The 27,118-nt window shown below is 44.3% G+C and overlaps 1 protein-coding gene across 3 annotated transcripts in view; it reads left to right on the top strand.

The window, feature by feature from the left end:
• Positions 1 to 27,118, top strand: part of CGN (cingulin) — a 235,070-nt gene that overhangs the window by 121,650 nt on the left and 86,302 nt on the right. For all 3 annotated transcript variants that reach the window (XM_085639426.1, XM_085639428.1, XM_085639427.1), the window contains 2 exons: positions 9,101 to 9,189; positions 18,686 to 18,755. In XM_085639426.1, coding sequence (XP_085495552.1) covers positions 9,101 to 9,189; positions 18,686 to 18,755 — 159 coding nt within the window. The remainder of the gene's footprint in view (positions 1 to 9,100; positions 9,190 to 18,685; positions 18,756 to 27,118) is intronic.

Raw genomic sequence — 27,118 nt, 5'->3', positions numbered from 1 at the left:
AAGGAACGGAGGGACACTGAGGGAAGGAGGAAAGAAGGTACAGCCAAGGACACGGAGGGAGCCGAGCAGAGCGTGCCCAGGCTCAAGGACCCCGGGGGAGGGGGATCAGTCAGCCAAGCCAGTGAAAGCGGGGGACGGGGAGACGTGGCGCAGTTCCCAATGCACCTGTAGTTAAAGTACTGGCCTCTTGTAACACGTTACATCTGAATGAATCAGAATACTTCGAAGTATAGAAACCCTGTTCACTTCCCAGCTCTCAGGAGAGGGAGAGTTTGCCAGTTGGGAATTTACACATATTGACATCAAATATGTTGTGATACAGAGCTTTGGTATAGACCGAGTTGGGTACTGTTTGCCCACGCGCTGCTCGCCGCAGAATACAGGGGTATGATGATCCAGGGGACAGAGCGACACAGAGGGGAGACGGTACTGGGAGAGAGGGTATGAGAAAGAAAAGGACAGAATGAAAAATGAATGAAGCAAGTGAGTGACAGGAGGAAATGAGAACAAGAGAGGTGAAATGGGGAGGAGGGAAGAAAAGAAGCAGCTGAGGCGGGAAGGAGGCATCAACCCGTAGAAGAGAGAAGAAAGACGGAATGCAGAAAGGAGCCGTAAAGGAACAGAGGGAACGAACGGAATGAGTAAAAGGAGTGACGCAGAGAGCAAGGTGAAAGGGAGGAACAGAGCAGGCGAGGGACGGAGGGAGGAGAAGGGAATGAATGAAAGAGGGAAGGGCTTGGACGAAGACAGACCTGAATGAATAGTGTAAGAAAGCCAGAAATAGAAACCCAGCTAGAGACAATCTAGTGAGTGGGTGGGCGGGAGAAGGGATCGATGGACGTAGGAATGAAATGAATAAATTGCTGAATAGATATATATTGCGCAGTCACGTTCCCCGTAAGAAGACTTTGCGCTGTGATGGTGGCAGGGTTAGCAGAACGCATAGCACATGCCCTGTCAACACAAGGAGGAGGCTCCCAGAAGGGATAGCGCAGCTCTCTTACATACCACAAACTCAGGGCCTGAAGATAGCGCTAAAAAAGACAAAAAGCTGAATATGATCCAACAGCGGCCTCCAGTGATCACGGCTCATTTAGTCTCAAACCTCACTACTTGTTACTGATGTGCATATTCAGTAAAAATTATTTAAACAAGCATTTGCAATTACAAAGCAATTATCACGGCACTGCGCTTTAACTTTAAACACCGTAAGCTAAAGCGTGGGTGCAGTGATTGCTTCAAAAGTAAAGAAATATAAAAGCATTTTTTTGTCAATTTCTTTCCTTTTGAAGCAATCGCGGCACCCGTGCTTTAGCTTAAGATGTTTAAAGCTAAAACGCTGGTGCCATAAGCGAAGACATAATAAGGAAAGTGAAAGCGCGCCACGCGAGCGTTCTGCTAAGACGCTGTCATTACAGGAAACGCCTGGGGAACTTTGCAGAATGAAAGCAAAGCAGCGCGTGCATATGTCCTGTCCAGGCGCGTTCACATGCCCTGTCCGGGCAGGCACGCCAAAGGAAGACGGGGAGGGAACCAAACGTGCTTCTCTCCTAATAGAAAGCACAGATTTGGCAGGTGCGCCAGTAAGAAGCGTGGGTGGAGCTTACACCCTCGCTTCGCAAGCCGAAGCGATGACAGTAAATCTCGCCAGGAGCGAGCAGCGCTTTCGCTGCGTCGCTAGGCGAGACCTATAAAGTAAATTTTTCTTTCTGAACGCAGCCCATTTCCTTTGAGGAAAATGAGCTACGTCTTAATATTTTGTTTTTCAAAAGGTACATTTTATTGAAAGGTAATCACTGACATGGTCATTGTGATTGCCTACAATCGGAGTAGTTGCAATTTGCTACCTACTTTTTTAAAATTAATGAGGAAGATTGATTGCAGCCATCTCCGAATCTGCATTTTCTGATCCAACCTACTGGTACGTAGTTTCTGTGGAAAATTATATATCCTGGCCACATGTTGAGGCCAGTATTTTGCTACCAGGAATTAGCACAGGACCTCATGAAGGCCCTGGAAGACTTTCTTCACTTCCACAGTTGGTTTAATTTAATTGATGTTGACATCAGATAAGTAAGTAGAGGATGAATCCGCATTAATACCAGATGAGTCACAGAAGGGTTCGTTTCTAGTTTGTTAATGGTATAGCTTGTTTGGCGCACGGAGGCTGGATGGACCTGTTCTCAGTAGGTTTATGGACAGGGTGTATTTTAGTGGATTCACTGTTGGACCAGTTTTAACTATTGTTGGACAGACCGTATCAAGTTTATATTAAGGATCTTCCAATTCTTGCTATAGATGTCAGCTAGTTAAGTGGCTGCAAAGTCCATATGAGGTTCCTGCAGTCTGTTCTTGATATATGGAATGAAGGGTATCTACTTTTATTTGTTAGTACTATCTAATATATAGGTAAATTGACCATCTCCAAATCTTTCATTAAGGTTATCCATCTAGGTGAAGGAGTAGAAGTTAATCTCAGACAGATCATGGAGTTTCTTGAAAATAATATAGTATCCTATACTTAAATTGGTTTAGAAGGAAGTCCTACAGGAAAATTCCAATCACTCCTCACCGTTCAATGATCCAATAATTAATTTTTGACTTCTATCTACATTTGTTGTGCTCTAGTGCATCCGTACTAAGCGCTGACTGTTGTATAACAAGTAAGTTAGTCAATGGAGAACCTTGTAGTAAAGTCAATAACTAAAGGGATCATCAAATTAGTCTGGCAGGATCCATCATATTAATAGTTGAGGAGAGGTCCCAAAGGATGTGGAGGTAGGCATTCCTTTCCACTGGAAAACTTGTTTTTGATCAGTGGGGTCCTTTCAACGGTTTTGGAAGAGTCCCGGAGAGATCCTCTATTCTATGAAGCTGCATGTAAATTTGGTGCTTGTGGAGGATAAAGGATCCAGTTGATTTGCATCTGGTTTGAGGTTTTCCATTACTTTTTGTGGGTCCTCTTTTGATACAGGAGAGACTTTTCATGATTCATATTTTAATTTAGGAGGATTTGTACCCACATTTTGAGGTTTGCTCAACATCAAAATTGTATTTGGAAGACATTGATTTTGTTGTTAAAGAAACTTAAGCATTTTGGTGGTGCCCCACAAGAGTATTATTGACATAACCTCTGATTATTTTGAATAAAGCACCCTGCCGCTTAAAAGTGTCATGAATGCATTTTTTTAAAATTGCTTTAGTGAGATGCTGTTTTATTTTTTTCCATCCAGATCATAACTAGGTTATGGATAGAATTTAGAATGTCATAGACCTTCTATTTTCTCATGTTGCCCCTTGTCTGGTTGTATTGCTCTGTGAAATAAGTTAATAGGTTTATCAACTTCTTTTGAGGGCAGAAATGACAACCCTTGTGTAGTGTTTGGCATTCCATGGCCATATTACTTTTTTTTCCTTGGAAAAGAAAATATATTGCTCAAGAACTGTGTGGAGGTGTGCCTATAATGCTTCATAACTGAGTTTTTACGGATCCTTTTCCGATATTGAGGGAAGGTGAGTTCCAAAGTGATTTAGCTATACAAGTTTTTTGTTGACTGGTAGAAGGTGATGATCATACTAGTCATCCTTGATGGGTACTAGTCATCCTTGATGGGCTGGATGCAGAAAAAGGTTGATCGGACCAGAGATGGCTAGTTTGTTCCTTGCTTTGTGTGCCACTGGAAAATGTTACTATAATTGAACTGGCTTAGGATATCATTGTTACTCATCATGTTTGTATTTTTATTTCCACAGTTGATATTAAGATTACTAAGGACATTTTTTTCAGAGGAAAGCAACTGTCTTTCATAGAGTTTATTAATTAAAAATGATAAAATAAATCAGATCTTCATATAGAAAGATGATGGATTGTATGAAATGTATGGCTTTTGGTGGGAGGTTTGAAGCAAAAGTTTGTCGGTGTGCCCCCAGGGTTGAATGCATTATTAATAAGCTATAACATGGCTCCATTCATTTTTTTAAGAGGCTTCAATCTTTCCTAACTTTCCTGTGATAATGAAGGCAATGACACTGGGCTCATAGACAGCAGTCTTGCTGTTGTAGCATGGGGCTTAAAATTGCTATATTTTAGAAGGCAATATAGGACGCAGCTAGACAGCTATGGTGCATAGGCTGTGAATAGCAATGCTGTTGAACAGTCCTATTCATCACCCTATTTTCTGTTGACAGTATTCAGTACAATCCTTTAAGTTTCATTATCTTCACATTTTTAAAATAATGTTGCCTCAAGGCCACCCTTACTTGGATCCTAATTTGGATGATGTAAACCATGGTTGGAATTTGTCCTATTTCCCAAAACGATTCAAAATTTGGCACCGTTTTGTTTTCCTCTACCATTATAGATGAGTAGAGGAAATTGTTTAGTTGATTGAACTATTCATTAAAATAGAACATGTAAAACTCTGCCATTTGTATAGTCTGACTGGGTCATATGTTCAAGTATCACCAATTAAAAGAATGCCTCGAGATGCATTTTATGGGCCATCTATTTTTCCTGATCCACCAAGTTGCCACAGTTTCCTTGCCCCACACTTTGTCGAGTTTTTACTCTGCTCTTTGAGAACACACCATCCGATATATCTAAATCTGATAATAACTGAGATATGGATCTCAGTATGAATGTCTCCATTACCATGTAAGAAGGCACATTTGTCAATGAAGCATGTCATCCCAGACCAGCAGACTTGGCTTATAGATCATGCATACAATATCTAAGATGTGCTACACGATTGTCTCGACTACAGCCTACAGTCACTTGTCCAATATACATGTATATCAAAGCTAATATAATGCATTGAAATTTGGTTATTTCCGCAGTGACTGGATACATCTAATGTGCAATATTAATCTTATGACAACTTCAGCTCTTATAATATTCATATGGCATTTGCGTAGCTAAAGCGGTACTCATTTTCTGGGGTTTCCTAAAGTATTCCTTATTAATCGCATTGATATTGCTCAACTCCTTGCATAAGGATGGGTGGATCAAAATTCCCCCACCCGATGCTTACTGGTTACCTCCGTTACTAAATGCTTCCTGATTGAATAGGCTATATCAACAACAAGAAATTCTCTACCTTCTATTTAGTAAAAGCGACAACCTTTTATTGGACAGATGGCAAAAGGTATCTAGTATGTGATAACTATGCCTCTTCCATTATTCCAGCTTTGCTGTATAGTCGTCTAATATTTTTCATGTATTTATTGTGACTCCCCTCTTTTTAGTGTACAGATTACATTGAAATTAGAGATAATGTCTTGGCCGACTCTCGCACAAAGCTGTAAAAATAAGTTTAATATGGGGGAAATGATATAGGGTCTCACATTTTCTTAATAATATTCCCTGGCACTTTATAGTCACTAGGAATGAGTATTTAATAAAGGAGCAACTGAGAGCCTGCTGACATGCCACAATTTCGCACTGATGCTCATAAGTGATCACTTCTTAGAGTTTATCATGAAGGCCATACTGCATGTCCAGTGCACCACTAGGCAGGATTGACATCTATGCTGTGGGTCCGAGTGCTGGGTGGCAGGACCGTTGCCCACAAGCTGCAACCAGGGGTTGCAATACATTACTTTCGGCTGAAACACTGTTGAAGGCAATGGATTGTGTCTGGGTAATAGAAGAAAGCTGTGTCTTATGTATTAGCCATATGTCTAGTCCCCACTTCAGTTGGCCAAAGGAAGTATAGGTGGGTGGGGTGTGCAGGGACCAAGATGTAACATTAAAAGGAAAAAAACTGACAACTTTAAAACCCACTGAAAAAAAAATATGTATCAAAGTTAAGCTTATGTTGGAAGTAGTCCTGTTTTGGAAGCAAAGAAAAACTGGTGTCATGAAGGATTGATTGCATGTGCAGCAAAACCTTGAAACCCTTGAAATTGGCAATTTATGGTAGCTACATATCCTTAATTCCACACATTACAATATTTCGATTTCCTATCAATGGAATGCCTGTAATGTATTATTTACGTGCTCACAATTGTTAATTAATGAGTGTCTTGTTCATGAGTTTGGTTATCATTGTAATTGTTGATGTCATTAGTGATGCGTGCGAGAGAACTTAAGCTGCATGGGAGAGGAGGTTATATTGTTGGGTTGCTCACCATAACTATCAAAATTCTAGTGTATATTCGTTATTTTTATCATAATTGCAACATCCCTGCACCTAAGGGATTTAGTTGTTTTTTTAACTGACATTTCTTGGTTTCGGAGTTCTGAGCCATACACACCCTTTAATGCATTTTTCAGTGAATGTTTATGGCCTTTGCTATTAATGGTTTTATCCATTTCCCAAAGTGAGACATATGGCCTTTGGCTATGCACATCAGACTGTTGGTGTAGGGAGTGACCTTTGGACGTGCAGAGAGGGTAGCTGTCTTCGATTACCTGGGTGTTACATTGAGGGAAACCTTTCGGTGGGGCCCACAGCAAGAAAAGGCAGGCCTAAGGTTAGCGCAGGGGGATTAGCTAAACTTTACAGGAACTCTATATCTAGACAACCTGGCCCATTGATTGAGATATACAAAGTCCAGATCAGGAGTGCTGTAATGTACGGGGCAGAACTTTGGGGACACCTCCCTGTAGGTAGATTGGTCAAAACCGAGAATAAGTTTATGAGGCACCTCTTGGGCCTTCCGCAAAGCACCCCCCTCATTCCCCTACGTATGGACCTTGGGACAAGACCCATAGATGAGGAGATCGGACTGCGTCCCCTGACTTTTTGGCTTAGGCTATGGGCGACCCCCGAGCTAATAGCCTACCAGTCGGAACTTAAAGCGATCATGGGGATCCCAGGGGTGGGTAAACTACCCTGGTTCACACACACAAAAGATTGCCGTAGATTAGGCCAGACGAACCTATGGACCCACCCTGAGGAAGTGTCCCCGACAATATCACAGCTCGAACTAGTTAAAACTTATAGACAGTTCAGATTGGCCGAAATCCAAGGGAGTACAAAACTAGGTCGCCTAACCTCTGACTTCCTCAATTTTAAAGACCAGTATTCATTTGAACCCTTCATTGATGATGTACATCCGTTTATGGCAAGGAAACTCTATGTTCAATTTAGACTGGGTTGCTTGCCGGTCCACGCATTTACAAAGAACTGGTCAAAAGCTTCCCCTGTAAGCTGTCCTGCCTCAAATAGCCAAGAAGAGACTCCCATCCACGTGGTCTTCTTTTGTCCAGAATATGATGTACCCAGGAGACTGGCTTTTACCAATCTGCAGGAATCTGGGGCTCAGACAGTCATGGGAGGCCTTTAGAGTCTTGAGAACCGACACTCACCCCCGATTGTTTTTGCTGTGTCTCGGTTCCTTAACTCTATGTGGCACAGGCGCCGCAAGTTTGTAATCTCCCCTGCACATGTTAATCGTTCCTTTGCCATTTCCTATTGTCTTGATCTTACTAACAATTGAAATTAATGTTTAATCTGCTTTTAAAGTTTTAATATTTTTTAACTGTTATGAACTGTGTCCAACTCACTGCAAATGGCTATATCCTGTAATGTCCTTTGATGTTTTTATTGCCCAAATCTAGTGTTGTGTGTATTTTATGTTCTTGCTTTTATGGTCTATAAGATCGAAATAAAGCTTGGAAATGGAAAAATGGATTTAGTTTTTTTATTTAATTTTTTTAACTGACATTTCTTGGATTCGGAGTTCTGAGCCATACACACCCTTTAATGCATTTTTCAGTGAATGTTTATGGCCTTTGCTATTAATGGCTTTATCCAATTCCCAAAGGGAGACCTATGGCCTTTGGCTGTGCACATCAGTTGGTGTAGGGAGTGACCTTTGGACGTGCACCAGAAGTCTCTCAGAAGCCCCCAGGCTTCTGGGCTCTGCACCTACCACATTTGATCACAGAAACTACTGTTCCTGTTTTATGGCTGTACACAATTACCTGGCTCACTGACTACCTACCAAGCAGGCTGTACATGACTTTGGCCAGGGCGGCAGACTTCGGGTGTTCACATTTCCTTTACACCAAGATCTGCACCTAGCTCCCTTGCCCACAGAACACAATCTTCATGACCTTAGTTTGAGCTAATTGGGGGATGGGCACAGGCCCATATTAATTGAAGAAGCTGTGCATGTTTTTGGCCATGCACAGGAGATTGCACATGTTCACCATCCATCAAGGCTGTGGTACCACTGGCAGTCCCCGGGGGCCCTGTTGCAGCTCCTGTGAGCAACTAGGTAATGCCCTGAGCTACCATGATCCTCTTTTGGTCATGCTGTGTTATTATTTTGGTTTCCCGACAAGAGTAAGGCAAAAAATAATTTTTCCTCCTACCCTTAACACTGATCTATTTTTTTTTTTTGCTTTTTCCTGCTAGGAGGCCAGGTCTCGTGGAGCACTGTTTCTTTTAATATTTGATTATGTTGAGTTTTTGCTTTGTCATATTAATGTTTTTTTAACATGCTATACAATTAGGCCATACTTTGCACGGTGTTGTTCCCACCAAGGAGCAGACTGACACCATGCATTCGCAGCATGCTTGCGCCAGGCAATGTTGACATCATTTTTCCAGATCGTAGTGAACTTTATCAATACTGTCAGTAATGAACATCAGTGACTACATATATTAACAAATAGCAATAGCCAAGGCAATAACCAGCACCAGTAGACCCGGTCAATAACAAACATCAATAACACAAGGCAGTGCTCGGCATTGGTGAACCCTCCCCGCATTCAATTCTCATCTGGTTGCTTTGATTAGTTTTCAGAACTTTTAAACTGTCAGTATATTCTTACCATTAATACCCTGAAGCCTGCCCAACACCTTTCTAGTATGTACATTTCTCAAAAGGTCCTGAATGGGTTTACACCAGGGAGACACAGGTGCTACTTCTTAAGGTGGCCTCGTTGTAGGGATCTGGACAAATCTTGACAGAGCAAGGCTAACCAGAACACAGTAATTGTTTACCAAATATCACAGAGATTCGTCAAATGCCACAAAGATATTTGTCAATCTAAAGCCTTTCTAGTGGAATGTGCAACCTAACCACAAGTACAGATTTGTTCTCACCGACCCAGATATATTTTCAGTATTTTATTTCTCCTCACCAGTTAAAGTCCACACCTGACCTTTTGAGGGACCAGCAGGCTGGCAGCACAGAGCAGACAAAGGAATTGATATACAACATTCTGAGAGATGGGTAAGTACCCTCTTGACGCAAGTGTTGCTGAACACACATAAACCTATATTTTTCCTGTATGAAACTTGTATACACCACACTACTTGTTTTAGTTAAGCCGTATTCACAGGTAATACAAAAACGTAGACCATTCGGTTTTTACATAATTTTGTCCTTCTTTTTGATATCGATTTCAAAACCTGTGAGATTTTGATATATGCTTGTTGCTAAATGTTGCAGTTTCTTATTTAGCAGTATGGTCTTTTGAACTCTATATCCCTTGTTTTGATTTTGCTTGATTCTTCTCCTCTATTTAGAGTATAGCCACAACAATGACCTCATTGACGACCAAGTCTTCTTGGTGACAACCTGTTCAGGAACGCATCTGCTTGCATTTGATTAACATTTGCCGCTTTTATTCCATGTGCTAGGGTCACATGACCAATTAATGGGCCCCCAAACATAAATTCAAATGTGTGGCACAGCAAGGGGAAGAAAGAACCAGGTGGAGTTACGAGATCTGTTTTGTTTAACTTTTCAACAAAGGGTACAGTACTTTCAAAAGAAATATACAAAAGGAGAAAGGAAAAAAAGACAGGACTATAACAGAGTACAATGCATTTTCAGAAAATTACATCCGGCGCCACAGTTATTGAAATGAAATGAAAGAGGCATTTATAGAGCGCATGGCTACCCTAAGGCCTCCCAGCGCTAAGAACCAGACGGCGAGAGGCAGATTAAATTATACCGTAGGAAAAAGATGCGTCTTCAAAAGCCGTCGAAAGGGCAGGTATTCCTCCTCCAAACGGATGGAGTCTGGGAGGGTGTTCCAAGTCTTAGAAGCGACATAAGAGAAACAGCGACCTCCACATCTGGTCCTGACAATTCTCGGTACCATAGCAAGGCGCTTATTTCCAGAGCGAAGGTGCCTTCTGGGATGGTATGGGGAAACTATCCTTTGAAGGATTAGAGTGCCATTCGCGGCCATGATCTTGTGCGTGACACAGAGGGCCTTGAATTTAATTCTTTCTAAGACAGGAAGCCAGTGCAATTGTCTAATTGCTCTTTTTGCTGATTCTCTCCGTGAAATTTGCAAGAGAATTCTTGCCGCACAGTTCTGGACCTTCTGTAGTATGGATATTGTGGACTGGGGGGCTCCTAAATATAGGGCATTAGCGTAGTCCAGACGCGACAGAATCAGTGCCTGGAGGAGTAGTCTTCTTGCATGAAACGGGAGAAGAGGCAAGATCTTTCGTGCTGACTTCAAAATCCCGAAGCAGCACTATGTCGATAGATATATCTAAATAAAATAAAAAACACCTCCTTCAATCAAAAAATTGCCATATTCGACCAAATCTTTGCAATGAGCGTATAGTTCTTGTTTTAGCTAATGCTCGTTCTCTTTCATATGTCTTTCATAAAAATTAACCATTCATATAAAGTGGGAGGATTTGACGAGATCCACTCTCTCGCAATGCAAAGACGGGCAGCTACTAATACAATAGATAGAAAACTCCTAGTAGCAATATTATCACAAGCCTTTAGCCCCAGCATTATCTCTTTAGTAGTAAAAGATAAAGCTAATTCCTACACATTGACCAGCATATTGTGTAACCTTCTCTCAAAAGTCCTGTAAAATAGAGCAAGTGTAAAACATATGAAGAATATCAGCAGCTCTTTGCCCACATTTAGGACAGCATGTTTTATCTACCCCCGCTTGAGAAAGTCCCCGTAATGATTGCTTGCACTTACTAATTTTATCAGGAGTATAATATAGCATGCAGATCGTGCAAAATTGTTGCAACTTTAGATTGACAGAATGAATAGAGTTATTTAGTGTCTCCAAAGCTAACACAATCTCAGAGGTATCCGTGGGTATACGAAGTAACTGGCTCCATTTATTAGCTAAGTGAGCAGTATCAGCACTTTTCACATTACAAAGCTGTATATATGTTGTGCTAATTCTAGCTTTCAGTGTGGTATTTAATAAGTATATTAAAAATTCATGAGAATGTGGGGGTTGCAACAGTTGCTATTTTAGAAAATAATCTCTAATTTGCAAATATTTAAAAAACGACTCATGTGGGAGACCAAAAGAAGATTGTAAAGATGCAAAAGAAGAAAAACCATTATGATCATACAGCTAACCCAATCTTTTGATCCCGAATCCTGCCCAGCTTCAAGCAGTGAGATAATGAAATATACTCGGGAGAAATGGATTATTCCACAATTCAAGTTGATCGTGTTTTATAAGGTTTTCAAAGGCAAGTGATAAATAGTCGAGGATTTCATGCAATATGCGAACCATATCTCTAATTGTCTTGAACCATACTCCTTTATAATAGTTGGGATCATTAATCCTGTACAAGAATATTTTACTGTCTGTGCCGAAAGCAAGAGTAAGGCCAAAATCAGTTGCTTCTCAGTTAAAAGGCTTTGCAGGTGCCCTGTAAATGCTGCCCAAAAATAAAGTTTGAATTCGGGGAGTTGTAAGCCTCCAAACTTGTAGGGGAATTTGAGAATTGGTATCGCCCGGCGTGCTTGCTTATAGTCCCAAATGAAACTGCGAATTACACCTTCAAGTTTTTGAAAAAAATTGTTTGGGACTCAAATGGGAATAGCACAAAATAGATATAAGAATTTAGGTAAAATTGTCATTTTTATTATATTGACTCTGCCCATAATAGTAATTGGAAGATTATTCCAACTCTTTAGTTTTTTATAACCATTTGAAGTAATGTTTCATAGTTAAGTCGCCATGTTTGTTCCACAGTAGCAGTAATCCGAACCCCCAGATATGTTGCTACAGTACAGCCTCCAGTTATAGGTACTGTTAATTCTATATTATGCAAAACTTGAGTTTTATGTGCGTTAAGTTTATATCCTGAAAAGGCCCCAAATATTTTCGCCTCTTCCTGTATTGCATTCAATGCTATGCTTGGGTTAGATGTAAAAACCGCGATATCATCGGCATATGCAACAGCCTTAAGTTGGTACATCCCGTTGATACATGGGGCAATATGAATATTCCGATTCAATGCATTAAGAAATGGTGCTATATATAAAGCGAACAAAGGTGAAAGTGGGCACCCCTGTCTTGTTCCACGCTGTGTTGAAAATGGAGCAGAGTACAATTTTGCATATAAAAGTTGAGCCTGTGGGCTAATGTATAATGCCCGGATCCATTAAAAAAATCGACCTGTCAAAGCATTACTAATCAGTATCTTCCATAGCGCGTCCCATACCACCAGGTCGAATGCTTTTTCAGCATCCAACAGTATCATTGCCAGGTTACTGGATGTCCTGCTTGCAATATCAAAAGCAGTAATGGCTGTGTTAACATGTGCTGTAGTATCCCTCCCAGTGATAAATCCGTGTTGATGTTCAGATACTAGATTAGACATATAAGGTGCCAGGTGATTAGCCAGGACTATAGCAAACGTTTTAGCATCAGAGTTGATGAGTGATATAGTTTGATAAGACCCACAATCATCCGCTGCCTTTCCATTTTTTAAGAAAAAAAACAATTAGTTAGATCCCAAGACCTAGGAGCTTCAATACATGCCCCAATCTGATGTATGACCAGACTAAATAGAGGAAGAATAGTATCTTTAAAAGTTTTGTAAAATTCAGTTGGTAATGTATCGTCCTCAGCCGCCTTACCAGATGAGATTGCAGCGATAGCAAATTAAATTTCATCTTCAGTAATATCTTGCTGGAGATATTCCGCAGCCTCCAGGTCAAGAGAGCGGGGATTACCTAATTGTAAGTATTCTTCAGCTAAAGTTAAATCCGTAGTATCTGGCAGAGTATATAATATAAAATTGGGTAAATTGTTTCAAAATAGTATCAGTGGAAGTATATAACCGGCCATCTCTGCCCCTAATTGAATCGGTCCAAGTTTGAGCTTTTGTATCTGCAATCTGGTAAGCTAATACCTTCCCGAAGTGCTCCCCATACTCGTATTGATTAGCACGATTTCTATTATATACTGCTGCGCTCTTTTCTTTGAGCTTCCTGGTCAATAGCATCCGTGTATTTATTAAAGAAATATATATTGACTCGCTATTTGAACCCTTAGTCATAAGCTCCTCCGCGTGTGCTAGCTCTAAGTTTTTTAGTGTATCACAAGCTTCATTCAAGCGATTTTGTAAAGTCTTATTTAGGTGATATATATACTGCTGAGTAGAGCCACGTATATATAGGCTTTCATTGCATCCCATATAATAAATGGCGATGCAGTATCCATATTAAATTGTAAAAACTCATGAAGAGCTCCTTTAATATGTGTAACCTATTGAAGATCAGATACCTTGGGAATGGAAAAAAGACGGCAACTCTTATCCTCGGGTGTTAACTGGAAGCAAGTCAGAAGTGGATTGTGATCAGATGTTATCCGTGGACAAACCTCCATTGTGCTGTTGCTAAAATGCTACTGCTCACAAAGACTAAATCTATTCTAGAGTAATGTTGATCGGGCCTGGAATAGTATGTGTAGCCTGGTACTGTAGGATGTAATGTACACCATAAATCCAATAGCCCATGCAGCCTCGCTAGTTCATAAATTGACTTTCAAACCCTGCTCATTCTCGGGGATGCAGAACGATTTGTTGACTCAATAGCATAGTTTAAAGTGCAGTTAAAGTCCCCCATAATGATTTTCTCTCCCTGACATTTGAGCAGTTCCAACATCAACTTGTTAAAAATAGTAGGGTCATCCAAATGTGGTCCATATAATGCACAGAGGACCAATTTTGTTATTGTAGATTTCAAACTACAGAATGACCCATCTGCCACCTGGGTCAGAAGCTTTTTCAACATTTTTACAGACCAAGCGTTTATCTTTGAGTCTTGCTACCCTTCTAATTGCTACCCCCTGTGTGGTCCTGCTACCCCTCTAACTGCTATCCCCTGTGTGGTACACTCCATCAATTCTAAACCTAGCTGTTTAAACCAGCCTCTGTCCTTATAGGCCAAATGTGTCTCAACCAAGATTACCAAATGCGGTTTGTACATCTTAAGCTCTTCTCTAACCAATTGCCTCTTAATAGAAGAATTTAGTCCAGCCACATTCCAGCTGATACATCTAACTATCCCCATGATAAAGCATATATTGATTTTGGCTCATGCCTGCTTTAACTCGTCCCAAAAAGTTATCCCTCAAAATATTAATAGTAATTTTTTCCCCCCAAGGCAAAATGTTTTGGAGCACGATCATGATAAGAATAATCTCATTCCCCATGCAAATTAAATCATTGTATCTAATCTCCTTTCTTACTTTTAGCTTAACCTGCACCCCCTGTTTTTTACACTCCCCGATACCAGTGCATTTCTATTTTTCCAAACATTGATCAACTAAAATTCAACCCCTACCCCTGAATCGAAACAGCTTCCCCACCTTCCCACCCAGTATTCTAGAAAAGGAATCCTCCCCCCGAACTGCTGTCGATCTAAGACAGCAAAAAAAAGAGAGGCAGTGCCCTCCGAGAGCCTCCCAACTTAGATAGTAATAAAGTAGATCTTTAAACTAATCCCAAAATGTTTTGGGGGAAATGCAGACACAAGGAGAGATAGCACCCAAGATATCATGACATAAGCAAAATAACAAGCATTCCAACAAAGCTGCTCAAATCTGCTTAAATCTTCCTATTCAAGTTACTATTAGAGCTCTGTTGCAGTTTAGAGAGTGTCAATTTAGCCTCATTGTCCGAATGATAAATCTGGGAGCGGCCTTCCCGGATGATCTTTAGTTGTGCGGGCTCTTGCAGGTAGACCAGAGCGCCAAGAGCTTTCCAAGGATCAATAAGCTGCCGCATCCTCCATCTCTTTTCCATTGTACTTCTACATAGATCAGATCTTGCAGTAATGGAAATTGACTCAACTGTCACTGGCGTAGTAGGCCTAGCTTTAATAGCAATGGCTTGGCGCAGCAAGAAGTTTCCTACATAGATCAAAATTGGTCTAGGTTGGCGAGAGTTAGACTGATCTGTTTGATTGTAAAAAAACTGGTACTCTGTAAGCTCGCTGAATTTGGGAATCCCAATCTGCCAGATCTGGGAAGGCCGTCTGAAATATTTGAACAATGCTCGTGGATCCGAACCTTCTTTTCCTTCCGGGATCCCAAATATTTTCAAATTATTTTGACGTTGCCGATTCTCGAAATCTTCGACCTTTTCCTGTAGTACATTTAGTTGAATATCATGGTCTTGAAGTAGCTTAGTGGAGTGTGATACTGCGTCTTCATTATCAGACCATCTTTGCTGTAATGTCACCAGCTCAGTAGTAAGCTCAGCAACCTTACCGTTTACTGCAGCCAGTGATTGCTGGATAGTAGCATTGTCCGCTCTAAGCTGCTTGTAATATTCCTGTGCTTCAGATCTCTGCGCAGTTAATACCTGCATAATTGAGGCTAAATAAGGTTCTGGCAATGGTGCCACTCCTGATGTATTTGCAGCTACTAATACTGGTGCTGGTGCTGTTACTGGTACACTCGCTTGTCCAGAAGCCTCCTTTGTCGATTGTGTTGACTTAGTAACATGAGCACTAGTATTTTTTTAGCCCGCTCTCCAATGAGAGCTGGGGAGAAGAATTAATCTGGCCCCCAATAGACACCAAGACCAGAAAGCCGTGAAACAATCTCTTACACTTCCCCCTTCGAGGCTACCCATTTACGTAGAGGGCTATCCTGGTTTTTAGCTTTAGCTTTTGAATGAGCAGTTGACAATGCAGTGCCTTGTTTTTGAGATATGTTACCACTACTATTGAGTTTTGTAGCTTTCTAGCAAATTCAGAATTTTTTTGGCAGCTTTAGAATTGCGTTTTTTGATCTTAGCAGACATGAAATTGGTGTCTCCTTCAAATGAGTTACTGTCTGATTCGTCAACATCCTTTAGTGACAAGAATAAAATGATATATCAGTAGTGTTAATATGTGGCTCAATATCCTCACTATACTGTTTAGCACTTCCCAGTTCGAGTACTCCCGCCAAGGACAAGCTCCTTGGAAAAGGAAGATGGCGGATTGACTCCGCTGTGAGAGGCAGCGTCCGACATGCGCTCCTGACTGCGCTACTGAATGCTGAATTTTTTTTCGTTGAGCAATCGATTAATGGCGATGACCGAGCACCCTTCTTTCTCCTGACTCTTGAAACGTGGATAAAGCAGAAGAAATCAACAGAAAGATATTAAAATACATACAACTTACTTTTGATGCTGCGAAGAGACGCCCAGCGCTTCATCTACGGGAACACCCGAAGCTGCGTACATCACCGGAGTGGCCAGCGGTGCTCTGTGTTTCACTGCCCTTGCGCGGGGAAGTAGTGTGGGGGGGGGAAGAAACTAGCGACAGACGGAGGGCACGGGTGGGGTGATGCAAAACGGTGGCCGGGCTTGGAAGGGCAAGGAATAGGGAGAAGCAAAGTGTGACAGAGGAGGGCACTGCTCGGCGCAAATAACATGAATGGCGGGGGAACGGAAGCAACATGGAGGGTGGGGTGGAGACGACAAGCAATGGGCTCGAGCGATGTTGAACAGTCGTGGGAAAAGCACACAAGTGAGAAAGCAAACGGAGGAGTATACGAGATCGAGCGTAGTATGGAGGGAGAAGCACATGGGCAACTGAGAACAATACAGAGTGCAGGGGGAGAGAAATGCTCGAGGGAGACAGCTAGAAAACCCATGCACTCTTGTGGAGTGTTTAATCAAAAAAGAAATAAGTAGTGCTTGAAAATCATGCAGTGGAAGCATAGAAGCCAGACAGTCACAGGAGATGGTAAAGATGCTGTGCACCTTGAAGTGGCAACACAAGACTATTAAGCTGGGACATGAATAAGAAGCAGGCAAATGAGTGACGTAAGCCAACCAATGGGCGGGCTCCAAGCCCCTGTATGTTCTTGGCAAGTTAACAATATGTCTTTTGCAACCAGGCAGTTTAGTATTTCAAAGGCATTGTACTCCACTTAGATGCCACTATTCGCTAAAACCTGAATATATCTGCTCCAAGCCCTTTGAAATGGGGAGGTGTTGGTCTCGTGAGTTTTGAACAGGAACGTTGATAAGTATGAAATAAAAAAATATATATTTTAAAACTTTTTATTTTGATTGACGACCATATACTGTTGTTTTTCCCGTTAACTCAAATGAAATTCATTTATCAGCTGTAAGCCCTCTATGGCTTCAGCTGATATTTCAGATACTGCAAATTGTTAGAATGCCTTCACTAAGAAGGTGGAAACATTCCAGGCATACAACACACACATGGTGTCTACCCACAATCAAATGGTGATTCAGATGTTGACCATAGAACTTCAGTGGAATTACATTTTTATGGTTCAGATATATTAAGAATTGATTAGCAAAAAGTGTTTGCCGTTTGTTCTCAGTCTTTTTTTGCGAATAATTTCAGATTTTGCATATCGCCCTATGTACTAATAGGTCAGTTTTCAAAATCACCTTTCAAATAGCTCATAATTCAACCTACCTCATCAATATTAATGACGTAGGAAGCAAACTGCGACACGCTCTGATAGAATGCTGTCACAGGGACCGTGACCGGTTTGGGTCAGCAGACCATTTTGTCTGATACAGCATTTTAATAAAGTACATCTTTTTGTAAGGCAGTCGGTTTCCTTATAGGAAATGAGCTGCATGTAAGAAAACAATCCATGTTTTGAAAAAGTGAGAGTTGACAATGGTCCCCTGGTTCACCTCCTACTCCCAAACAAACTTTTTTTCTCATTCACAAGGGGGAAGATGTTACACGGGGACGCCTTCCACTTTACCAGTGGGTTGCCACTTCCTTTAAGCAGTTGGTAACCGCTCTGTGGTTTCCGACTTAAATTGGTGTCTGAAACTATTGATACATAGTATTCTGAATCACAATTTGTAAATGACACCCTAAACACTCCCTTTCCAAATTTCGATTCTGAAAGCATAGATAAACCAGTTTAGCAAATCGATAACCTAGTAACAAATTACAAGATGGGTTTAATACATAGTAAAAAATAATTTAGCAGTCGCAAACCCTGTGATGTACCGAATCACACACTTTGCGACTGTTAAATGACTTTGTACATCTTCCCCGTAGTTAACAATACGTGAATGAGTTTACTTTTTTTCTGTTCTGCTCTCTGACACGCATTGTGCATATTTGAAAACCTCTATCCGTATTTACAAACTGAATTTGTAGCAGAAGGACTGCCCGCAGCCAAAAATATTATAGACTTTCCAATAAGATGGATACAGTGGTTATGGCTGTAGTGGGCACATATTACTAGACTGGTCATGCACAAAAGCAGAGAAACATACTTGCATGGTTTTTTATAACAGTTTGTCTTGATTTTGAACTAACTGATCAGTTAGCATACCTTGTTGAGGAATGGTTATAATGGGGATAGCTGTTTGAAAGTGGATGATATTGGGAAGAGTGCTGACTGGCTGCATTCTTTTGCAACATTGTGGCTGGGTTGTCCTGGCTTTTACCATCTATTTTAATGGCTGTACTTCTTTGTCCTTTGTAGCACCACTGAAAGTGAAATCTCACTAAAGAGGAAAACCAATCTTGTGTTTGAGAAGATTCAAGTCTTTACTGTAAGTGTTCACTCGTGGATCTCCACTTTTTTTTTTTTTAAATGGAGTAGTAATGGGATTAGCACAATCTCTCAGTTTTCGGTACCTGTTCTTGTTTCTCATTAGAGACATGTCTTCGTAACTGCTCCTTGAATGAAGAATGTTACCTTTCTATCATTCTGTCTAGTTTAGATTCTCTCATGTTCTGTGCCTGACTTTGGGCCAATCTGTATATTTTTACGATTTTACCACCTTGTCCTAACTGGTGGGAAATTCCATTGTTCATCTGGGTGCCCAAGTGTAGCTAAAGGGTGAGTTCTGGTTGTTGTATGTTCTCTGTAGCTCATTTAAAGTGTGGTAACGTCTTTTAACTTATAATAGTCCTGTGTTTTGGTATTTGAGAAACATATAAAGACATTGCTAATTTGAGTGTCTCTGAGTCCACAGAGGTCTTTTTCACATATTTTATCATATTTGTGCACCGCCTGTATCTACTCAACCAGTGTATATTTTCTCAGAGAGAAATGTAGAGGGATTTGTCCTCATTATCTCTAATAATTGCTTTAATTTACTGGCACGAATACCCACATAGATGTTAGACTGTGATTTCTTACATGTAGCAAAAATATTGAATGCCCTCAATATGACAATTCTCTTGATCACATATTAAAATAATGCCGCAGTTGCAGGGCACAAACATAAATTCAGTCAACTAACATGAACTGAAAAATTACAATTTTGAAACTCTTTTTGGAAATGTTCATGCTAGATACTGTGCTGTTACAGATCCCATCATCCTACTATTAACATTAGCTACACAATACCAAAGTACTCCATTCCTCAAAAAAAAAGTCTGGCGAGCACAGATTATTAGTTTCATCATGCATTATTAATTACTATTGTTAGCTTGCCTAACCTTGAGCTTCCCTACAGCAATGTTTTGTTACATCTTTGTGACATCTCGGAGTGTACTATTTCTACCATGCCTGCCAATTGTGTGAGATCAGAGTTCTGATTTAGTCCCTTTTCTCACTTTAACAATATAAAGAATGTTAAGCTAATAATACCTTAATCAAATAAAAAAGTTGGATGTTTTGGGTTACTTGAAATAAGTAAAAGAGGTGAACGAAGGGTCAGCAATGAGGAAACTTCTCACAGCAGGATTATGGGACTGAGAAACATATACAGGTTCATTGCTTGTGTTCGAAAAGGATGAAAAAGGGGGTGACATGGTGACGTGTGGATGGAGGTGTGGGTTTCTGTAGGATCGGATATACAGTCAGCTTTTCAACCACATGTCTGCTGTGAGCAATCTGCAGGACCTTACACCCATCCCCAGTGCGACACTGAGACTGTTCACTAGGCAATCAATAATTCACAGTCACAATGTCTCATCTTTACAAATCTGTATATGAGGCATGGATTAGGCACAACTGGATTTGAAAGGGGCTACCAGTTATGGGGCCGTACAGTCTGTCTGCTGCTATGCAGGATTCAACATATGGTTGGTCAATAAGAATTTGAGCATTCATACTGGACATTCTTATTGGCGCATAGTAATCATTCTAAAAATATATATATTGTCGTAGAATGCTGTAGAATGCAAGAACAATTCAGAAATTGTCCAATGGTATCACTGTGGTTTTGACTTTGAATACTTGAAATGCATTCTTTTTTTTTTTTTTTTTTAAACCGTTTATTACAAATCTCGAGAATATACAGGTATGGGCCTACAACCTTCCGGCCGGCCGCTAGGATGACATGAGCATATATCATACGTTCATAAAACACTTGGTGTTGCAGAGGAGCATAATCAGAAGGTATCAATGCCGTAAGCCATATCAGTCAAACCCCACAATACGGTTTCATTTTATATAAACAACAAGAAAAAATCACACCCACAAGGCAACCCGCAATCGTCAGTAGCAGCACGTGCTCCCCGAATGGGGGACCCCAAGTAGCCACAGGAGTCTAAAGAGGGGAAGGGAAACAGAGCAAGGACTGGGGGAACCCTGTGCCCGGAGCTGGGGGAAGGAGTCAGCTAAGGGGACGGGGCCGGTGAGGCAGCAGGCAGCAGTGGTGGCGCGCAGATACCCCCACGATAGGCGTTCCAGGGGCCCCATACTTTCACCCATGTCCCAGGCTTACCCCTCGCCACATACACCACCTTCTCTCGAAACATGCACCAGTCCATGTGTTCTTTCCAGGCCGACACCGCCGGGGGCTTCTGGGATCCCCACAGTTGAGCAATATCACGCTTAGCTACCATATATCCCAGAGTCACCCACCACATCTGCGGAGCCGTGTAGTCAGTCGGTTCCCACACATTCAACAGGCACCTCCTCGCTTCGGGTAGCAGCGCGACACGCGTAATCACTCGCAGGACCTCGTGCACACCACGCCAAAATCGCTCCACCTTCGGACATTCCCACAAAATATGCATAAAGGTCGCCAAAGCACCACACCCACGCTTACACAGCCCATCCTCAGCATAGCCCATACGCAGAAGCCTTGGCCCCGTCATGTAGACCCGGTGGAGTATCTTAAGCTGGACGAAGCGAAGGCGAGCCGGTATGGCCACCTCCATCGGAGAGGCCACCGCGGAGGTCCAGTCCTCGTCGTCCAATTCCAGCCCATCGGCAACCCAAGCCTCTCGGAGGCCGGTTAGTAAGCCCGAGCGGTCATTAATCAGCTTTTTGTAAATAAGGGAGATCGTGCTGTCTGGGACATGACCATCTAGCACTCTGTCCTCCAGGGGGGAAGACTCCGGGATGGAGGCAACGTCTGGGAAGACGGAGCCCAGTGCATGACGGACCTGCAGGAACCGAAAGTATTCACTGTCCTGCAGCTGAAACTCCGTCTGCAACATCTCGAATGTTTTAAATCCCCCCCTCGTCCAGAGATCCCCGACTTTACCGATGCCTATCGTGTCCCACTTCTCGAAGCCCTTCGAGGTCCACAGGGAGCCCAACCTCTCAGGTGCGTACAGCGGTGATGCCCGGGTCAAACGGTCCTTCCACCCCATAGCTGCATTAGCCGCGTGCCATACTCGCACCATGACACGCGTAGGTCCCGTCAGGCGAGCGTCACGCGCGCCAGAGTAGAGCGCTCGATTGTAGTCGCCACCGGGCAGTAGCATCTTGTCCATTTCAAAAGCCGGGTTCAAGGCGGGCCCGTAGAGGCCATGGTTGATTGCAGCTAACTGGGAGGCCCAGTAATACCGTTTAATATCCGGGAGGGCAATCCCCCCGTCGTACCATGGGAGCGTCAACTTCGCCAGGGCAATACGCGGCCTCCCGTCCCAGAACAGGCGGCGCTGTAGACTCTCCACCTCACGGAAGTAACGCGCCGGGACTAAATCCATAGTGTTCTGGAGAGCGTACAGGAAGCGTGGCAACGACATCATTTTAAACAGCGCCGCCCGGCCGAGCGGCGAAAGCGGCAGGCGCCGCCAGCGCGCGACGTCCTCCTTCAAGCGCTGGAGGGGGGGAAGCAAGTTCCGCTCATAGCGGGCCTCAGGGTCCAGAGTAATGTAGACACCCAGGTACCTAAACCCCTGAGCGGCAATCTGGATCGGACAGCCCCGCGGGAGGACGGGAGCCTCCCCGGAGAGCACATACACACATGATTTAGCCCAGTTGATGACAAGGCCTGAGTTGCGGCCAAATGAACGTAAAACATCAACCAGGACTATTAGTGATTTACGTGGGGAGGCTAGGTACAAAAGGATGTAATCAGCGTATAGGGACACGCGGTCCTCGTACTCGGGGGTCCAACGGAGACCACGGATGGAAGGCTCCCACCGCAGCCACTCCGCCAGGGGCTCCAAGGCCAGCGCAAACAGGAGCGGCGACAAGGGGCAGCCCTGCCGCGTGCCCCGGCCCAGCTCGAATGGGGCCGATACTCTTCCGTTTACCGCCACCTGCGCCAATGGGCCCGAATACAACAATTTGACCCAACTGATGAAACCCGGGCCAAATCCAAACTTCGCCAGCATCGCCCAAATGTATGGCCACTCAAGCGTGTCAAACGCCATGGTGGCGTCTAAGGACGCCAGTATGGCCGGCTCCCGCACGAATGGAACACGTGCGAGCACCCCGTGCAAGCGCCGCAGATTAAGGGCTGTGTTGCGATGGGGAATAAAGCCGGACTGGTCTTGATGGACCAGATCGCCCACCACGCCGACCAGCCGATTGGCCAGCACCTTGGCAAGAATTTTGGGCTCAGCATTTAAGAGCGAGATAGGCCGATAGGATGTAACCCGGTCCCGAGGTCTCCCTTCCTTGTGGATCACCACGATTGTAGCCAGACGCTGGTCCAGCGGGAGGGAGCCCAACGAGTGGGCCGCTAGGAACATCGCGCGAAGGTGGGGTGCCAATGCATCCGGTCGCAACTTATACAACTCGATAGGGATGCCATTCGGGCCCATGGCCTTGCCAGAAGCGACCGAGCGTATGGCGAGGGCAATTTCGTCGGAGGTGGGAGCGGCATCCAACGACACCCTGTCCTCCTCCGAAAGGGAAGGGAGCGCGATATCCCTAAGCAGGGCATGGGAATCCTCCGACGAGCAGGGAGAAACCGGGGAATACACTTCACGGAAATAATCCGCGAAACAGGAGACAATTTCTTCTGGCTCGGTTACACTCACTCCATCCATCCTCTCAATCAGCGGGACCACACGATTCGCTCTCTCCTTTTTATCCAACCACGCAAGCAGTTTACCAGCCTTATCACCCACATCATACAGTCGCCCCTGTTGCTCCCTACTGAGGCCCCTGGCCGCCTCCGTGACGAGGGCCCTGTAGGCCGCCTGCTTAAGCTGTAGGACATGTAGCGCAGCATCTGTCACCCCACCCTCTAGATCACCCTCCAATTCGACAATTTCGGCCTCCACCCGGGTCACCTCCTCCCGCTCGCGCCTCCGGGCATGGGAAATAAGGGATAGGGCCTCCCCTCTGAGAACTGTCTTGAAGGCTTCCCATAGGGAGATAGCCGAAGAGACAGACCCCACGTTCTCATCAAAGTATCGCTGTAAGGATTTAATCAAGTCAGCGCGAATGATGGGGTCACGCAGGTACCAGGCATTGATTGGAGCTACCCTGCCCTCACCCCTCGGGAAGACATCAATGTGTAACAGGAGCGGGGAGTGATCTGAAATACCCCGCGCCAAATGGCGCACCTCTCCTACCCTCCCAACATAGGCCGCCGGGACAAGGACATAATCAAGCCGTGAGAGGCTACCATGGGCCCCCGAGTGGAAAGTGTACTGCAGCTGCGTGGGATGTTTTAAGCGCCAGCAGTCCACCAATCCCAGTGTATCCAAGAGGCCGGACAGCCACGCCTGTGCCCGGGGGAGGTCCCTAGGGGGGTGACGATCCACAGTTCCAGAAACCACCGCATTGAAGTCCCCCCCCAACCACCAGAACCCCCCCCGGAAGGCCAAGGAGAAGGCGCCCCAAGTCTGCAAAAGTGGTTGACTGTAGTCCCGGTGGGACGTATACTGACACAAAGACAACTACTTTGCCCTCCATTCTCCCCACCAAGACAGTGTAGCGTCCCCTATCATCATGAAGCACCTCATCAATTTCCAACGGGAGCGAGTTCTTCACCATGATGCCCACACCCCGTGAGCCCGACGTGAAGCCCGAGTGGGCCACTAAACGGTAGCCACGCCGATTCATGGCACAAAAAGAATTACCAATAAGGTGTGTCTCCTGCAAAAAGACTACATCGGGTGAGATTTGTTTCAAATACTGCAGGACCACACCTCGTTTGATCCTATCCCCCAGTCCATTAACGTTCCAAGACAACACAGTCAAGTCCCTACCCCCCATCACACACAAAAGCCATCATTCGGCCCCCGAAGAGCACCTTAAGACCAATACAAAAAAGGGTTTGCCTTGTGGTAAATACGAAGAACAACCCACCCACCCAAACAGAACTCCCCCCTCCCTGCACCCCTGCATGAGCCCAAACAGCCCCCCCAAAGTGCAGTGTGCCTGTCGCCCCATAAATGGTTAAACTAACTAAGCCCCCAGAGGAGGAGGGAGAACCCCCAAGAGACCCCACACGACCTCCACAGGAGGGGAACTTACTCGAACAGACGAACAGTCCAAAGTGACATCAATTTTGTCCAGAGCGAGGCCGAATATTAGTCCCTCAGTCCTGATCCGGCGAGCCCTCTCCCCCAACCGCCCCCCCGAGCCCGATCCCCAGGCAAAGTATCCAGCCAGTCCCCAGCCGCTTCGGGACGATCAAAAAAGTGCGTGCGGCCATCCACCTCCACCCGCAACTTAGCTGGGAAAAGCATCGCATACTTGAGGTTAAGGTCTCTTAGACGACGTTTGACTCCAAGAAAGCTCAGTCTCTGTTTTTGGACCGCTGGAGTGAAATCAGGATAAAAATTAATGTCCATGTTGTCGAGTCTGACCGGTCCCTGTAGTCTGGAGGATTGCAGAATAGCATCTCTGTCCCGAAAGTTGAAAATCCGGGCGATGAGAGGCCTCGGAGGGGCTCCGATCTTAGGCCTTCCCCCGGGAACCCTGTGGGCCCGTTCCACCGCAAAGAATTTACTCAGCCCCCGGGGCTGGAGATGAGTGAGAATCAAGTCCTCCACGAATAGGTCCGCCGCCGCCTCCTCACGTCCCTCAGGCACCCCGATAATGCGGACATTATTCCTCCGGGCCCGACCCTCGGAATCCTCCAAGCGGCGGTCTATCAGCGCACTCGCCTGGCCAAGCCGGCGCACCTCCTTTTGGAGGGTCGCCACATCTGTCGTGAGGCCCGATGTGGTGTGGGCCAAAGAATCGACCCGATCATTGGTCTTGGATAGATCGGCCCTCACCAAGCCAACATCCACGAGGACCGAGTCTATCTTCTGCGCCAGTGTATCAAAACGCTGGCTCACCGAGGCCTTCATCTCGGCGATAGCACCCATGACATCCCGCAGGGTCAGATCCGCGGGCAGGGCAGGAGCATCAGTCGGGCCCTCGGGGGACCTACGCGGCACTTCAGGAGATCCCTTCTGGAGGGTGTAGCGGTCCATGCTGTTAGACTGCTGGGCTGCGCCACGTCGGGTCGATTTCACCTTTGCCCGGTCACCATCTTGCTTTGTGGACATGGTTCCAGTCCCCCGATCGTGCCAATCACGTCGCAAAGGGCAGGCAAGCCGGTTCACGGGCTCCGGGGGGGGCCACCACAGACCCGCGGGGTGGATCACAGCCGGCGGGCCGGCAGGGTACCCCAACGAGGCCACACAACCTCACAGTGCCCCGCAACCCAACCTCGCCAAGACAGCAAGGAGGGTGCAAAAGCGAAAGTGAAAGTGCGGGGTACGCGAGTCGCCGAGCCCTGCCCGCCGCTGTTGTTCACTTTGTCTCCGGATAGTCCCACAGATCTAATCCGGGGTCCGGCGTGGAGAAGGCCGCAAGCCTCGATCGATGTTTCCGCCGGTGTCCGAGGTCCAATTTGGAAGCGGAAAACGGGTGCCGCCTCAGCTCGGGCTCACCAAAACAGTCCCCTCATCTAGGACAGGATATTTTCAGGATATGTGTCGGAGGTCACGGAGGTCCTCGGGAGCCTCGCACCTACGCGGCCATCTTGGTTGCGCGCTAGGCTCCTCCCTCTTGAAATGCATTCTTAATGGTACTAGCAGAGTCATCGCTTTAAATTTAGTGACAAACTCAGTTGATGTAATACCTGATTTATTTTGCACATTATTTACTTACAAGTAAAAGCAAAACTCTAAATCCATCACTTGTTTGTAATTGAAAGTAAAAGGTTTGTCTAAACTCTGATGAGGAAGATCATTTTAAAATGGTATTTGCTAACATTCTTATAGCACACTTAGTTTTGAAAACTTGCTCATGTAAGGCTCTTTCAAGAATCTGCTCTCCAAAGAGAACATTCAATTCTATATCTGTAATTGTTTTAGCATTATTAGGGTTTTATTAATTATGCAAAAGCATTCCCAGATTTTCCAATTTTCTTTTGGGAAATCTAAGAAAAGTTGCCACAGACCATTGTTCTTTATGCCTCGGAATCACCCAAAGACTGATTGTGATGTAGTGTGGTGAACAGGAGAGGAGTTCTTTCCCATTTCAGTCTAAACCTTACGCAATTTTGTGATGATGGATATTTCCCTTTGCCGGAGGTTAATTACCGAGAGATATTGGGAGCACTTGAAATGTTCTGAATACTAGCATTAATGACAGTATGAAAAAGAATCTAGAAGTTGTAATTAAATTACATTTGTAAAAATCACAAAAGCCGCAAATTGCATAACAATCTTAGTCATTGCTTGATGCTATCTGGTCACTTGAAATTACTTTTTTCTATTTTGCTTATTTTGTTGTGTTCTTGATGTTACGTAACCATCTTTATTA

Source organism: Triturus cristatus, chromosome 12, assembly GCF_964204655.1.
Source record: "Triturus cristatus chromosome 12, aTriCri1.1, whole genome shotgun sequence".
NCBI classification, from domain to species: domain Eukaryota; kingdom Metazoa; phylum Chordata; class Amphibia; order Caudata; family Salamandridae; genus Triturus; species Triturus cristatus.
This window is presented reverse-complemented; position numbering and strand designations above follow the sequence as displayed.